The 17,500-nt window shown below is 36.6% G+C and overlaps 1 protein-coding gene across 1 annotated transcript in view; it reads left to right on the forward strand.

Annotated features, from left to right (window-relative positions):
• The window catches only part of LOC144967724 (protein patched homolog 1-like), a 98,976-nt gene that overhangs the window by 80,606 nt on the left and 870 nt on the right, over positions 1-17,500 (forward strand). The window contains exons 15-29 of the mRNA XM_078905300.1: positions 131-540; positions 817-980; positions 1,437-1,610; positions 2,637-2,775; positions 3,348-3,493; positions 3,752-3,923; positions 4,533-4,621; positions 5,120-5,311; positions 5,919-6,056; positions 6,407-6,549; positions 12,827-12,926; positions 13,532-13,945; positions 14,296-14,398; positions 15,314-15,732; positions 16,420-17,500. The exon at positions 16,420-17,500 is cut by the window's right edge and continues 870 nt beyond it. Of these exons, the coding sequence (XP_078761426.1) occupies positions 131-540; positions 817-980; positions 1,437-1,610; positions 2,637-2,775; positions 3,348-3,493; positions 3,752-3,923; positions 4,533-4,621; positions 5,120-5,311; positions 5,919-6,056; positions 6,407-6,549; positions 12,827-12,926; positions 13,532-13,945; positions 14,296-14,398; positions 15,314-15,717 (2,788 nt within the window). The 3' untranslated portion in view covers positions 15,718-15,732; positions 16,420-17,500. The remainder of the gene's footprint in view (positions 1-130; positions 541-816; positions 981-1,436; positions 1,611-2,636; positions 2,776-3,347; positions 3,494-3,751; positions 3,924-4,532; positions 4,622-5,119; positions 5,312-5,918; positions 6,057-6,406; positions 6,550-12,826; positions 12,927-13,531; positions 13,946-14,295; positions 14,399-15,313; positions 15,733-16,419) is intronic.

Here is a 17,500-nt window from a genome sequence, read left to right on the forward strand (position 1 = left end):
GAGAGAGAGAGAGAGAGAGGGGGGGGGGGTGAAGTCGATTCTTGGGAAGAAGTCCCGTGAGAGAGATGTTAAATTTTTATGTATTGCTATTTTTAAAATTCAACATTTTATATTTTACCTTTCTCTACAGTTCTACCTCAAATGACGTCATCGACTTACGAAGTGATAGTCACTCTCATCATCATCATTATCATCATAATAACCACCAACATCATCACAACGACGACAACCGCCGTCAACAACAACAGCAACAGCATCACCATCATCACCATTGTCACAATCATCATCAACAACAACATCAGAGCCATGAGACGAGCGGCAACGGCAGTAACAGGAGTCCAGGTGGGCGCCGGGAACTGACGGATCTCCAACGAGAACCAAGCCCGCCGCCGCCTTACTACGCCACCCCGGGTGCCCTGACTCCGCCGTGTTACGATACAGTGACCAGGGCGGGGATGGACGGCAGTGGTGCGGTCACCACCCTGGCAGCCACCGACGGTGTTTTTGTCAAGAGGGCGGACAACAGTATGATATCTTCCGGTAAGTTACTGGTGGCTTATTACAAATATTTTTTTTTTAGGGAGAGGGCCGGTGATCTATCACCATTATCACAATGATTTTCATCATCATCATCATCATCATCATCATCATCATCATCATCATCATCATCATCATCATCATCATCATCATCATCATCGTCGTCGTCGTCGTCATCATCAACCATCATCATCATATTCATCTTTGTCGTCATCATCATCACCACGAACTTCATGAGGTTTTCATCGTTTTGCTTCACCCATCTCCCACATTCCATAGGCTGTTCTTCCACAACGTCCTCGCAACAATGTCTTACCCAAGACAAAACAACAACTACCTGCTCAGACCGATGCACACAGATACAGCGGGCGTGCCTGTCATGGAATTTGACATGTTTTGCCTCCAGTGTTTACTTTCCATTTTTACACAGGCCGTTTGTCAAAGTAAGTAACAGCTGATGAAAAGGAAAACAGACAAAATAAAGAGAGGAAAATAAACTTAATTTGCTTTTTTAGATTATTTATTTATTCATTAAATTTTTTGTTTTGTTTTTTTGTTCATTATGATTGTTTCATTTATATTGAAGTTTACCTGGTCATTTCTCTCTCTCTCTCTCTCTCTCTCTCTCTCTCTCTCTCTCTCTCTCTCTCTCTCTCTCTCTCTCTCTCTCTCTCACTCTACCCACCTCCCCACGCCACACCCCTTCTCTGTCTCTCTCTGTATGTATGAATGTATGTATGTATGTATGTATGTATGTATGTATGTATGTATGTATGTATGTATGTATGTATGTATGTATGTATGTATGTATGTATGTATGTATGTGTGTGTATATGTGTGTGACATGAGTTTTGTGTTAATGTTCATTTGTTATTTCTCTCTTATTCTGCATTCCTCAGGTAAGTGTTATGGTGGGTTTCCTCATCTTGTTGATTCTGGGTGCTTGGGGCACTGCACAGGTAAAGGATGGCCTTGACCTGACGGATGTGGTCCCCCGGGGTACCCCAGAATTCGGGTTTCTTGAGGCTCAGTCCAAGTATTTTGGATTTTACAGTATTAATCTCATCACCAAGGTGAGTCAAATAGCTGATTTGGAAACGCTTTCTCTCATTTAACATTCAATATTTTCATACTGGTGATCACACTCAATTCACGAATCTTAATACTTATCTAACGAAGAGAAATTTCAGAAAATATATATCTTTATTGTTGCTCTTGGGGGTGATTATCCTTTTTTTTAAAAATGGTTTTGCAAAGGATTCTTCTTCTTCTTCTTCTTCTTCTTCTTCTTCTTCTTCTTCTTCTTCTTCTTCTTCTTCTTCTTCTTCTTCTTCTTCTTCTTCTTCTTCTTCTTCTTCTTCTTCTTCTTCTTCTTCTTATTATTATAATATTATTATTATTATTATTATTATTATATTATTATTATTATTATTATTATTATTATTATTATTATTATATTATTAATTATTTTATTATTATTATTATTATTATTATTAATATTATTATTATTATTATTATTATTATTATTATTATTTTATTATTATTATTATTATTATTATTATAATAATATTATTATTATTATTATTATTATTATTATTATTATTATTATTATTATTTTTATTATTACTATTATTATTATTATTATTATTATTATTATTATTATTATTATTATTATTATTATTATTATTATGATGATGATGATGATGATGATGATGATGAGATGATGATTTGATGATGATGATGATATTGATATTATGATGATGATGATGAGATGTGATGATGACGATGATGCTTGAGATGTTAGGATGAAGGTGTGTATGGTGATGGATATGATGATATGATGTGATCATAGGTGATTGTGATTATGATGATAAGAGAGTGGATTTTGAATGATATATTGTTGTTGTGATGGTAGTGGTGATGTCGCTATCACTTAAAGAAGGAAGAAAAACAAATTGATTTGAACTATCTATATATATGACTCCTATTATTATATTATTTACCTAGATAACGGTGAATTGAGGGAGGGAGAGGGGGGGGGGGGGTTGCCAATCTGCGGCCTACATAAATTTTTTTTTAACTACTGGATTTTCCTGCAGGGTGATTTTGACTACGCCCACAACCAGCAGCTCCTGTACCAGTACCACAACAGTTTCCAGAGGGTCAGCAAGATCGTCAAGAGAGAAGATGGGTCTATGCCGGCATTTTGGCTTGACCTGTTCCGGCAATGGCTTAGTGGTAGGTTGAAATACATTAGTGGTTTGTTTTGTTTCTCAATATTCCCTCCTTCCTGCCTACTTCTACGAAACACTTGTACTACCAAACCAACTTTTGGCTCTATCTAAAGGAAACATACAAAACTCTCTGTAATTCATATCTTTGAAAATAGAAGTTTGATTACTTGAGCTCGTATATCAAATGATTATTTTGCATTATGTACCCATACTTATAACACAATGGTTATCTATAAAGCTAAGGCAAGGATATTGCCTACTATTAGTATCCCCCCCCCCCCCTTCTCCAAAATTGAGTAAGCATTCCGGATGCTAAAAGCTCTTGACAATGTTTCGTGATTAATTTGGCAGGCCAAATGTAACCTCAAGTTCCATTTCATAACATGATATTGGTACAAGTCTCTTCTTAGGCTCCATTTTCATATCTACACTCTAACAAGATTGGTCACTGCCCCTACCTATTTACATTAAATCATATTATTATTGTCTTCATCAGTATTGTCATTGGTGGTATTGTTGTTTATGATACTGATTTTTTGCCCTCTTTTTCCTCCTCCCTTCTCTTCACAATTCCAGATCTTCAGATGTCCTTTGACAGGGATTACAGCAGAAAGTTGGTGACCCCTCAGGGATGGAAACTCAATGCCTCAGAGGAGACCATCCTAGCCTACAAACTCCTTATTCAGACTGGCAATCCTGACCGACCAATCAACAAAGAGCAGGTAAAATAAAATACGTGAATATTATACCATCAACAAATAAACTCCCCAGACTTAAACTTTTCTTCTGTCAAAATGAAAAACAAATAAAGTATGTAGTGTTATCCTTAAAATGAACTTGAGGTTCTGACACCCCCCCCCCTCCCTCCTCCTCCTTGGTATAAGTTTTGAACCATATTAAAACTACTGTATTCAATTAATATTGTTCAACCCCTTCAATGGAATGGACTCTGTAAAAATTGATTTGTTTTCCGTGACCAGATAAATCGAATCCGTCTGGTTGACGACCAGGGAAATGTGTACCCTCCAGCTTTTTACAACTACCTCACTGCCTGGTACTCTAACGATGCTATGGCCTACTCATCCTCCATGGCCAATTTCCACCCTTTACCAAAGGAGTGGTATCACGACGCCAACGACTACGATTTTACCGGTAAGTGTTCCATATTCATTGGACTGACCTACTCGACTAAAGTTTTTTCAGTTCCCAAGCTGTCTCTAATCATCTGTATATTGAAAATGTTGTTGCTTAAAACTCGGAAGAAATAAATAAACAATAGAAGTGGAATGGAAGCTTCAATTTAATTAACGAAGATAGATAATATGGACGTTTCATGTTTCTCCTCTGTCAACAAATTACAATGATTGAAATGCCAAAAATACGAATGAGAGAGGAGAGAATGGCGTTGTTAAGATGAATAAGTACTCGCGTTTTTAAGGACTCTGGAACATTTTCTTATCTATTGGATATATTGAATCGATATGGAAATTGTGTATTAATATGTGCATCATATTTTGGGCTGTATATACACAAACTCGGAATCAAGGGACTTCACAGTTTTATTCAAAGATAATCGAAATGGAATCAGTTGTTTCTTGCATTAGAGATGCAATCTCTCGATGACGATACGTGAATTTTAGATGCTATGAAAATGCTTTAATATTATGTTATCATTTATTATTAGTTTTTAAAATGTATCTTTCCTTTCACACCCCCTCCCTTTTCCAATCCTTCCTTGCTCCATTCTTCCACCTCTTCCAGTCCACAAATCCCAACAGCTAGTGTACACTCAGATTCCCTTCTACCTCACCAACGTTTCCACCACAGAGGAAATTATCAACGTCATTACGGTAGGTTTGCATGTCAGTTTTCTATCCAGGTGTTGAATGGATCTTGGCGGGATAATTTTAGTGAAAAAGAAAAGAGGAGATCGCACGCCCACATAGAGATTATACATAAGAGATCATTGAACTACTTTCGGTCTTTTTCAAAGGAAGCACGTACAGTGGAATCCTACTAAGCCAACACTGCTGGACCAGAAAGATTGGTTGTCTTTAAAGAAGGTTGATTTTATCCATTATCAACTGAACACACTTAGACAAAGAATAATTGGGACCAATAAGATTTTTATCGTGCACCTGAATCTACTCCATAAATATTCACCTCCACACTTCCTTATATTTATTGTTATAATTAATATTTAACTGGATCTAATCATAATCCTATAATTAACCCCAAAATATCAGAAGCTATTCCTATTATTTCATTGAAGTTCACAAACTCGATTTAACTGTGAGAAAGAAATACAACAAAAATGTCATTGGGATTCCCCTTGTTTTTCCATGCAGGACATCCGGTCAATTTGTGAGCAAGCAGCAGAAAAGGGCCTGCCCAATTTCCCCAGTGGGGTCATCTTCACTTTCTACGAGCAGTACATCAACTTACGCTTCTACCTCATGTTGGCTTTGTTGTGTGTGCTGGGTGTCACATTCTTGGTGCTTACTGTGGTCCTGATGAATCCTTGGCTGGCTTTTATCGTGGTAAGTGAATCCCTCTTTCTCTCTTTCCCTGTCTCTATTTCTCTCTTCTCTCTCTTTCTCTCTCTCTCTCTCTCTGTCTCTGTCTCTCTCTCTCTCTCTTTCTTTCTCCTTCTCTCTCTTTCTCTCTCTATCTATCTTCCAATCACCCCCCTCTATCTCTCTCCATCCCTCTTTCTCTCCCCTATCACTCTCTCCTTAACCCACTTACTTCTCTCTCTCTCTCTCTCTCTCTCTCTCTCTCTCTCTCCCTCTCTCACTCACACGCACACACACACGCACATATACAAAATCATTGTTCTTGCTTTGCTTTAGAATTTTTTGTTTTGTTTTTGGTGCTGATTAGTCATTGCCTGGACTGTTTTATTTTATATATATATATATATATATATATATATATATATATATATATATATATATATATATTATATATATATATATATTCTCTTTCTTCTCCCTCATTCTCTTCGTCTTTTTTTAAGCTGAACCCCAAAAGAAAATGTTTTGTTTTGTTGTCTTCCCTCCCTTTACATATGAAAGAGCACTTCAGTCACTTTAATGTCATATAGACCTACTGAGAGTTTGTAATACTTGCCTTCTTTCCATTCAGGTGTGCGTCTTGGGTATGATACTGGTGGAGTTGTTTGGGTTCATGGGCCTGGCTGGTATCAAGTTGAGTGCTGTGCCCGCCGTCACCCTCATCATGGCTGTGGGCATTGGGGTGGAGTTTACCTTGCATCTGGCTGTTGTAAGTCTCTATTAATTGTCTTTATTAATTGTCGTTATCATCATCATCATCATCATCATCATCATCATCATCATCATCATCATCATCATCATCATCATCATCATCAACAACAACAACAACAGCAACAATGTCATCAACAACACCAACATTAACAGGAAAAACAGCAGCAACAACTACACCACCACCATGACCACCACCACCACCACCACCAACAACAACAACAACAATAGCAATGGCAAACAGTAACAACATAAAAAAGCGCAAAAAAAAAAAAAAAACAACAACAACATACATAACATGTTTTTATCATGAAATTAATTCATACTCCGAAACGTTTGATTTTCTTCCAGGGTTTTGTCACATCCATCGGTTGCCGAGACAGGCGTATGGGTATGGCCCTTGAGCACACTTTTGCCCCGGTAGTCCACGGAGCCATCTCTACTTTCCTTGGGATTCTCATGTTGGTTGGCACAGACTTTGATTTCATCATCAAGTAAGTCTTTGTATTTCTGTGTACCTCCCTCCCTTTTTTAAATCTCTACCCCCCCCTCTCTCTCTTCCCTCTCTCTCTCTCTCTCTCTTCTCTTCTCTCTCTCTCTCTCTCTCTCTCTCTCTCTCTCTCTCTCTCTCTCTCTCTCTCACTGTCTCAAATCTTGAATGGGTACTAGATTTATCAGATCTGGTATAACGAAATAAGATTTTTCCCCTTTTTTTCAAAGAAAATGATAGACCTCATGTTTGGTGTCCATGTCAGGTCACAATTTCTGTCCAATCAATCAATCAATCAATCAGTCAGTCAATCAATCAATCAATCAATGAATCAATCAATCGTCGTGCGGATTATTTAAAAACTGTTTTCAGTTTTCAGCACAGCCAGATGCTTTATATCAAATTAAGAAACTAGGGAGCCGGCAAAGATAGAGATCTGAACAAGTGTGTATGAAACGGTGCCAGACAAAGCAAGAAATAAAAAAACAACAACAAAAACTTATATAGGTCTGAGGTTCGATCCCCAGTCGAGGTAGACTGATTTTTTTGAATGTTTTTTTTTTTCTTGTATTTTTCTTTCTTGCTTTGTCTGGTACCGTTCATATACAATTGTTCAGATCTTTATCTTCCAGAAGCTTTGCTTTGAGGCAAGTTGCCAACTCCTGGGGCTTCTCTAGTATTAGGTGATCACAGTTTGACTTGTTTGAATTTTGCCACCCTTGCCTCCCATTTTCTCCTCTTATGTCACATGTGAATCCAGAGAGCTTCATGCGTGTGGTACCAGCCGCTATGCATTTCTGTAATATAACAGTAATTTCCCTTTAACTTAGGATCTAGGAAGGTATACAGACTGTGTACTATAAACTTAACTTCATAACCTCCGCACCAAACACGATGGACAGGTAGCATCTAGGATTGTGTACTAATTTAGGAAACGTTTCACGCATGGCTTGATCCACACAACAGAAAAAAAAAGGAAAAAAAAAAAAAAGGCGGCCACGCCATTCTCATTCTCTCTCTCTCTCTCTCTCTCTCTCTCTCCCTCTCTCTTCTCTCTCTCTCTCTCCTCTCTCTCTGTGCTAAATATAAAACGAAAGCTTGACCGATTGAGAGGAAATGACGAGGCAGAAGAAAAGAGAGACGAGGAAGGGACTAATGATTGAAGGATTAAAGAAATGTGTTATGGTTTGGTATCCAATAATAGGCCTCAGAATATAGGCAAGAATCTAAGAAAGTCATTTTAGAAACCAAAACTGATAAATCGAGATTTTGCTCAAAAGGTTAAAAGTTATTTGTTAGTAAACATAATAATTTATGGTGATAGGAAGGATGGGGATTAGTGTGTATTTGTGTGTGTGTGTGTGTGTGTGTGTTGTGTGTGTGTGTATGTGTCTGCACCAAAATCCTGACATCAAAATTATCTCGGAGTTTCTGAATCTTAAACTCCATATAAAAAATAGGAGATGAACTGATGTTCTCGTGGTTAATTTTTCTTCTTCTCTTTATTTCTTTTTTATTTTCATTCTTTTAAAAAGTAGATTAAGGTAAATTAAAAGAATGGTTCACAAATTAAGAGTTAAACCATGACATGTGATGCAACCACGATTTGCGCATCTTATTTTTAAGGTAGATGCATATCAAAACACTCACCGTAAACCGTATCATGTAAATATCACATGGTCAGCTACTTTAAATTTGGGGGAATTCATTGTGACGTGTACACAACATTAAAATTTCGCCCAATACAAGAAGTCTTGTTTTTTAGGAGTTCACTCATTAAATACGCTTCAACAGGCACTTCCTTCCTAATGACGCATGGCAACTTAGTAACTGGCTCTAAACTATCGGAACAATGGCGGACGCCCTTATGAAATATTTCTCCGACGAGCAGAAAAGCGTATCCAGAGGGAAAAAAACCCTTATAAATCTGACCTTGTTTTGACTTTTACACATTCTGATCACAGGACATATGAAAAGTCAGCATGAAGAATAAAAATTACCGATTTTCTTTGTTTTGGAACCACGATGGGCGCCGTTGCTGGGCGACGTGACATCAGACTATTGAATCCAATTTTATTGGCTCGCACGTGATACATTTTACTTGATATTATGAGAGATAGTGGTTTTGGAGGAATGACGTAAAGTTTTATCTTATTTTAGGTCAAGCCAATGTTATTTATTAACGATATTCATAGTTTATTGGAGGGTCAGCAGCTCTTTTGTCCTGTTAGGAGGTGTAAGGGATATAATTTCAAACAGCACATTGGGTAAGACGAGATACTTTTAACGATGTTTGCATAATGTTGATTTAAACTGGAGTCGTTCAGGAAGTCGGCCCGGACCGGTATCCTGATTCTGTTTGCTTATAACGGACAACCTCAATAGAACGGAAATGCAAGGGATACACTGTACCGTCAAACACGTATCTTTACGACAGTGCATTCCGGTCCGGGCTTGGAACCCGAACCTTGGGGTTAGGACGAAACTTGCTCCCCCCCCCCCTCTCTCTCTCTCTCTCTCTCTCTCTCTCTCTCTCTTTCTTTCTCTCCCTCTCTCTCTCATTTCTCACCAAGAGAGATAGAGAGATGGATAGATAGATAGATAGATAGATAGAGATAGATAGATAGATAGATAGAGAGAGAGAGAGAGAGAGAGAGAGAGAGAGAGAGAGAGAGAGAGAGAGAGAGAGAGAGAGAGAGAGATTTCTATTCCTAAAATTACACTGGTCAAACTTAATTTGAAATCCTTGTCTTCATGTAGTGTCATGCCACCGTTCCATTTTATTGATATGGCATTGTGTCTTCCATTTTTGTCTTCGTCGGAAGTCATCAAATTACTCGTTGAATAAATTTTACCTCTTCAGTCAACCCTCAACCCCGCTACCACATTCAATTCATCCTTTGCTTTTTATTCTGTTGAAAAAGAAAGAAAAAAAAATGACTGACACGAAAGTTGATATTGAGGGGGTCGGATCGAGTGGGATGTCTGAAAATTAATCCCGTTTTAACAGGTGCGAAAGTAATTGTCGTAGGAAGTGAAAGAAAATATAATCCTGGCGATAAGTGGGGTAAAGAGAGCAGGATGGCGGTTGGAGCAATAGACAACAGACGTGATCCGCCGTACAATGACTTTTTTTCTTCTTTCATTTTGGCCAGAATAAAAATACGGCGATTTCATTTATGGATAGATTAACATGTTTCCCCCCCCCCCCCTCCCCTCCACCTACTTGCCAGAAGGACTTCAACTTATAAAAAGAAAATGTTTAGCTTTAAGACGTAAACAACTTGGTGGGACTTTATCTATCAATAGTACTAAGTAAAGGTTTATCTGTCCAATGTAGATAAAGTGTTTTGTCACTGTAAGGTACTTTCTGTAACAAACTACATAGAAACATGGCAGCCATTATAGCCAGTCCGTGGGTGTGTATTTGGAGGAGAGAGGAGATGGAATGTAGAAGCAGGAAATTGGGGGGGGGAGAATGAGATGGGGGGGGGGGGGGGGGGGGGGCATATGTTTAAACCGCTGTGACCCCAGTGTCTCCACGCCACAGCACACTCTTGAATGGCCACAGACCACCCAGGGAGGTTGGTCCCCCATTTAAACTACACTAAGGTCGTTCTGAACAGCAGGACGAGGGGACGGTTTGCGGGCGGATTAGGAAAGATGGTGGGCGGACTGGGGGGGATTACAGTTAACCGTCTAATTTGAAAATTTCGATTATTTGCTCTTGTTGAAGGTTGTGCAGATGCATTTTAGTCACGGGTCATCTAATTTTTAAAAATACAAACAACAACCAAACAACAACGACATTGGTTTGTTATATGTTCTCTTGTTTGCTCCTCTGCAAAAAAATAAATAAATAAAATAAAATAAAAATAAATAAACAAATAAATAAAATGAGTAGAATGAGAATTATTATTAATAAATAATGAAATGTAAATCGCCGAGACGACCATCAATTCTCACAAAGAAGGTCTAATCCGCTGTTTGCATTTGTAATTAGCATGTATAGACCATAATATTCCTTCATTGCCTTCCTTTGTGAGCATTTTTCTTTTCTTTACTTTGCCTTACACACCGTACATCTTTTATTTTATGACCTGTTCTTGATCTTCTTTACCTTTATTTTTCTTATTCTTTTCTTTCTTTCTTTTTTTTTTTTTCTTTCTTCATCTCTTATTTCTCTAATCAGTTGGTAAAATACTCCATTGTGAAGGGATTGTGAAATGAGATGACAATTCTATAGGGAATATTATTCATTATGTGTCTTTGAAAGCCAATCTCTTCTGATTGCCATCTATTTGCTCGAGTAAATTCGTAAGCTTCAAAGGGTAATCACGTAACCTTTTTAAAACATAAATATTGCCACACAGAGTAGCCATTGTGTTTGTATGTATGTGTGTTGTGTGTGTATATCTTTATATATTTATATATATTTATATATATTATATATATATATATATATATAAATATATATATATATATATATATATATATATATACTACTATATATATATATATATATATATATAATGTGTGTGTGTGTGTGTGTGTGCGTGTCTGTGTGTCTTTGAAAAAGAGGTCATTTTGACATAATATTGTGTTCCGAAGGTTGCGGTTTCTTATCGCTTTTATCGTCGGACTGTAAAGACCTCCCTCCCCCTTCTGTCCCTACACCCATACAACCAACCCTCTTAACCTTCGCGAAGATTCAGTCTTTTTAATTTGGTTCCAGAATAATGTGAAATTAAGCGCTGGGCACAGTAAATACAATGGTTTCATCATTATCATTATCAGCATCATCATCACCCCCCTAACCATTACCCATTCATCATTTTTTTTTCAATTTTGTTTATTCCCTTTAAAAAAAAAAAAAAAAAAAAAAAAAAAAAAGCTAGCCATTTACCAGTCTTACCTACCTCCACCTTTAAATCTCTTTCCACCAGCCGAGCTCACGAGATCTGTGTTTACCTCTCACTAATTTCTCACTTGTTTGCCTTTCTGCTTATCCCATTTTCAAGCTCGTTCAGGGGGAGGGGGGGGGGGGGGAGAAATACAAAGATGTCAGAATAGTAACAATATAGGTATAGGAAGGAAAAAAGGAAAGGAAAAAATATTGCCCAGTAAAAGGATGAAGGAGAGGAAGAAAAAGAGGAAATAGAAGAAGACGTCGTTAAAAAGGAATTTTTTTTAGCATCGTCCTGTTTGGGTTACAGTTAAACTGTGGGTGGGCCAGAGTATTTATTCTTTCTGTAAAAGATGTTTAAAGGGGTTTTTGGAGGGCGATAAAGGCGAGGAGTGTTATACAGTGGCGATATTGGAAGAGATTGTGTTAACACTGAACAGGTTCTCTGTCTGCTTTAATAGCTCTTGCAGTCCGGGTTTTGGGGAGCTGTAATGGGTTTACATTGGCGCTCGTAAGAACTGATGGGGTTGTAGGAGCAGGGTACAGAGGTTTTAAACCAAACATTCATGGGCTCGAAGATACACACATTGGTGTTGATCTTTTTCTTCTCTGATTAAAAGATTATAATTGGGTGAGGTGGAAAGTTGACGAGATGCAGTATTTGCAGCTGCTGTTGATGTGATGTGCATGTGTCTGGACTTTTGTTATTATTGTTACAGCCACGGGTGCTGTAAGTGTTGATGGTGGAGATGATAATGATGTTGGTGGTGGTCAAGATAATGCTGATGCTGTTGGTGTGACGACGACGATAATGGTAATGGTGATGATAATGATGATAATGGTAGTGGTGGTGGTAATTGTGGTGGTGGAGTTAGTGGTAAAAATAATAATGGTGATGATGATGATGATGATGATGATGATGATGATGATGATGATGATGATGATGATGATGATGATGATGATTATGATGATTGTGATGACTGGTTGAAAAAAAAATGGTGTCTACAGTATAATGGACATCTTTGTTATTGCTATTATACCATAATCATACGCATAGACAAGGGTTGTTTGGAAGACAAAAGACCACAGCAATATCACTGGGTCCTTTGGTTTCTAGCGACTTTAAAGTATCTAAACCAGGATTTTGATAATAAAGGCAGAAGCCAGAACTAAATTAGTGCCGAGGAAAATTCGGAAGACGAAAAAAACCAAAGCCAGCAAAATGAACAAACCGGCTACTACATATTTTGAAAGAAATGTTAACTTTAATGGCAACACAGCTAATTCTAATATTTTGCCACCCGGACGTTTTTTTTAAAATGTAGAAAGACTTAATTTCCCACTCCAATGTCTATTATTCTATTTAACTCTTCAGGTATTTCTTCAACGTATTGACTGCCCTGGTCCTTCTCGGTCTTTTCAACGGTCTCATGTTATTGCCTGTGTTGCTCAGCATATTTGGTCCTCACGGGGAGGTAAGCAGGGAAATTTTTTCCCCATCTTGGTCAAATGAAGTTGTTTCCCACAAGTTGTGAGATAATTTAAATTTTATTGTATTTTTTAAGAAGCCCTCTATTATTTATCATTGCATTGTTTAATTTACCATATAGGTATATTTTTAAAAATGCATTTTTATATAAAATTTATCTCGCTGTCCACCAATGTAACAAAAAGCAAAATAGGGCAAAATACATTTTTTTAAAAGCTTCCATTGTCATTTAAATTTATATACCATTTTTATGTCTTATATAACCCGACTTATATAGATTTATAAAAAAAGCAATCCCCGAAGTTACAGTATTTTTTTGTGTTTGTCTCCCCTCTCGACCTGCCCTTCATCTTGGTTACCACCTTTTACCATTGTTACCAACATGCAAGTTACTACCTCATACTTGTATTTCAAATCTTATGACTCATAATATGTAATATGAGAAAGGGAACCTCACCAATGTTGAATAACTCAGGATGATATTAGTTTTTATAGTTTCTATCACTGCATTTTCTATTTTGAAAATATTGAGAGAGAGAAAAACCTTTGAATAGTTTATCATATTTTCATTGTATTCAATTTCCACCTCAGGTGATTCCCAAAGACAATCCAAATTGTTTGGCCACCCCAACTCCAGAACCTTCTCCCAAAATGGATCGAAGATTCTCATCTTCCTCCTCCCGCTCCCATCGAAGTCATCGGCGCATCTACCCTCGCATCAATTCTGACATATCTCTGTCCACAATCTCTGAGGAGCCAACACAGTACTCCAGCCACGAAATTATCGTCCAGCCTGAGGTGGTTGTTGAGACAACCACTCTACCTGGGACGGTGGAGGATGGTACTTTCCATCCTGGCTCGAATTACAGCAGGAGCAGCGGCACATCTTCAGCAACCACCAACACAACAACCACATGCACCAATGCGAGCAATAACAACAACAATGGTAGCAATAGTTGTGCTGTCACAGCATCACCCATGTACAGTGACAACAGCTGTAGAAACGTAAGTGGCTTTGGCTTTCAGAAGTAGGTCACTAATAAATAATCGAACGATTTTGAGACCTTTGAAAATGAACAAGGTTTTCACTTTGAGACTTTAAATTAAACAACTTTAAATATTGTTTTTAATTTTTTAAAATATGTATTCCCATTGCAACATTCAGTTTGCCTTAGTGATTCTGTACAAAATAGAGAAAGCCTGCGGCTATAATATCAGACAAGTGTATATACTCGTAATTTGACTTTTGAATCATTATGCTCATAGATTGCTATTATGTTGAGATATTGCATGTTAAAACCAATATTTTTATAACATTAATGTATTCAACATGCTGATCAAACTGTGTCTTGCAGAGTTTGAGCTCTATGGACTCTCCCTCGCCACAACCTCCACCCAATGTCACAAGAGTCAAGGCCACAGCCACTGTCAAGGTTGAGGTCCACACACCGATACCTGGTAAGGAATGTCATAGGACTGGCTTTAGGCTTTCTAATTTCGTTTTATTTGCCATTGAAAGGGGAAATATTGTTACTTTTTGAATTCTGTTTGTTTGTTTTGTATTAATAAAAAAATTATTGATTACGTTATATAGGTATAATCTGAATGAGGTTTATAATTTTATGGTGATTATTATTTACAATACTGTTTTGGAAAGGTTAATCATTTAAGTACTAATTTGACATTTTATTACATGTCATACAAAACATGACATAACTTAACATGGTTGAGGGCTTAATTTAGGATTATATCCTTCAAATGCATTTCGTATGAACAATCCACTATGATCTATCAATATTATCAATATATCATTAAACAAATGAGTAAGAAAACATTACAGGTCATATTGAAATATCAGTTAATACAACTTGTGGTAGATCAAAGTTTTATAACTATCTAGAGAACATGCATTCTTTGTTTCGATTTTAATATTATTCCACAAGTGAATGTTACGGAACTCAAGATTTTAAAATTATTAATTACATATACAGATGTTACACTATTTGAAGATTTCTAGACCTATTGACTATTAAGGATTATGATATGATATGAGATAATAGATGTCTATAAATATTTTATTTATTGTGGCCAAGTGGTTAAGGCATTGAACTCTGACCCGGAAGGTCCTAGGTTTGAACCCAGATTTAAGCACTATCTTTTTTTTCCTTGGGTAATATGACTCCCAATTTGCTCACTTTGGACAACATTGGCGATTCCTGTTGACTTCAATGTTTGTTTGATATCTTATCTATTTGCCTTCATGGAATGTTCAGGCAACAGCATCTATTAATGCAGCGTGGAAAGATGTAATTATTTTTTTTTTCAATAATATGTTAATTGTTTGGTTGTAATATTATTTATTTTTTTTTTTAGGTTCAGTAAACCAGAACCCAATGTATAAAAGTAAAAGACGGAAAAACAGAGAAGGTTTGGAACCATGCAGCTCTGATTCTGACTGTTACAAAAGACAACGCAGTAGGGAAAGGGATGGTGGAGGCTCAAGCTCAGGTGGTCACACACAACACAGCAGCAGCAGCAGGAATAGAAATAACACTACCAGCCACTATCACCATCAACAACAGCCCCAGCACCACCATCCCCAGCCACCTCATCGTCGAAGTAGTAGGAGTGGTTCTGGTGGGTCTCATGTAAATATTTCCATGGGCGATGCCCAGCAGTCGAGGCGGAGTAGTGAGAGGCGGAGTAGAAGAGTAGTTGTCCAGCCACAAGATGACACAGATTATTACAGTTCTGAAGCAGATTGCAGTCATGCTTAAATAATGGCAAAAGAGGTAGTGTATATTCTATCAATCAGTCAATCAATCAGGTGCCTGGTCCTTTGCAGACACCAGCTATTATGTCTCTCAGCTCTCTTCCAATCCTCATCAGCCTTCCCAAAGAAATTCACATCTCTCATCCACATAGTGAGACTTCAGATATAATTATTCGTCTTCTTGTACTTTACATTCTCTCTATTTTCACAATGTAAACACCATTTTATTTTTATTTTTTTTGGTGTGGGGGGGGGGTTCGGGTTGTTCTAGACCATTCTTTCTGTAAATGTGAGACAAGAAATCCAGGGTATATCTTTATATAAATCATTATGTGTATTTATTATTTTGTTATTATATACGTTATCCCTTTAGTATATGCCATAGACAATGAATTAAAACAAAAAAAAATAAATAAATAAAAACTAATATCTAACATGTTGGAAAATGTGCTTCCGTTTTAGCCAGTATTTGATATTTATGCCTCATATGCAGCACAAAAGGAAAAGATTATAGAAAAATCCTGTTCTTCTTTTCTTTTTTTAGTCAAAATATTAACTGACTTAAGCATACTTATGTATTTTTTAAATCTGAAAATTGCAATATCTTTGAAAGTATGCATTAGCTATTTGTTTTATATTGTTATGCCTCGTAATAAAGAAGGCCATGTTTTCTTATTTTTCCTTATTTCCTTTTTTTTTTTCACAGCCTATCCAAGTACCATTGATTTGTGCCAAGCGTTTTCATCAGCCAAAGAGAAGTCCCCATCAAGGATGATTAAAACCACCACTTTGCTTAATCTTCATGTGACTTAAGAATGCATTAGGGATCTAGAGGAAGACACCAATTTGTCATATCTCAAGATAGTTTTATCGACTTTAACAAATGACTGTTCAGATGTTAAAAGATATTCAGATAGTTATGTATTGTATTTATGCTGATAATAGTAAGTTTGACTGTGCACTTAGAATTAGAAGTTGTTAGTGAAATATTTCTTTATACATCATTCCTTTTAATGGAATTCTTTTCTCTTCATAATAGTTATGAAGGAAGCCATGAGAAATGAATTTCCTCCAATAATTTGTGAAGTTTGATTGACGCTGTATTTTCAACATATACACTTAGAGCTGTCGTTTGATCCAGAGTGGGTGCATTAAAAATAAACTTTATTATTATTGTTAGGTATCAACACGCTTAAATGGTAATGTTAAGCTGCATTTATTGTACGTATTATGAGCAGTATAAGTTTAATATGAGATGAGAAAATTGATTGAAGTCTTTTAAAGTGTTTTATACACATGTTGTAACATAGTTTTGTATACAACTTCAATAATCAACATCTCAGGCACTCCCAAGTACTATCAATAACTATGTAGATATCCATGATTACATTATTCTTTGAAGAAAGAAATTGAATCACCTAAGAAAATTGAAAATTTTTGCATCGTATTGTGCCAAATAAAATTGCTGTCCTTTTACTAATAATAGATATAGATTCAAGGTTCAAGTTTCTCCTCTATCCTTTCCTTAAATTAGATTATGATACTAGCGCATCACGAACGTTAAAATTGAGAAACTTGCTTTGTTCACTTTTGAGCTTATAAATACCACATAAGTATTCCCTGTAGCAGTACGAAACGTTGTGTGACCTGTATTTAGGAAAACTAATTGCTATTTGAAATTTTTTTTTTTATTTATATTTTTTTTCCACATGTATCAACATTACTTTCTGAACAGAACTGCTGTTAGTTTAATACCAATGTTTTTGTATACATTTGGAGTGAATTGT

Source organism: Berghia stephanieae, chromosome 1, assembly GCF_034508935.2.
Source record: "Berghia stephanieae isolate SIO BIC M18660-M18661 chromosome 1, UCSD_Bste_1.3, whole genome shotgun sequence".
NCBI lineage: Eukaryota > Metazoa > Mollusca > Gastropoda > Nudibranchia > Aeolidiidae > Berghia > Berghia stephanieae.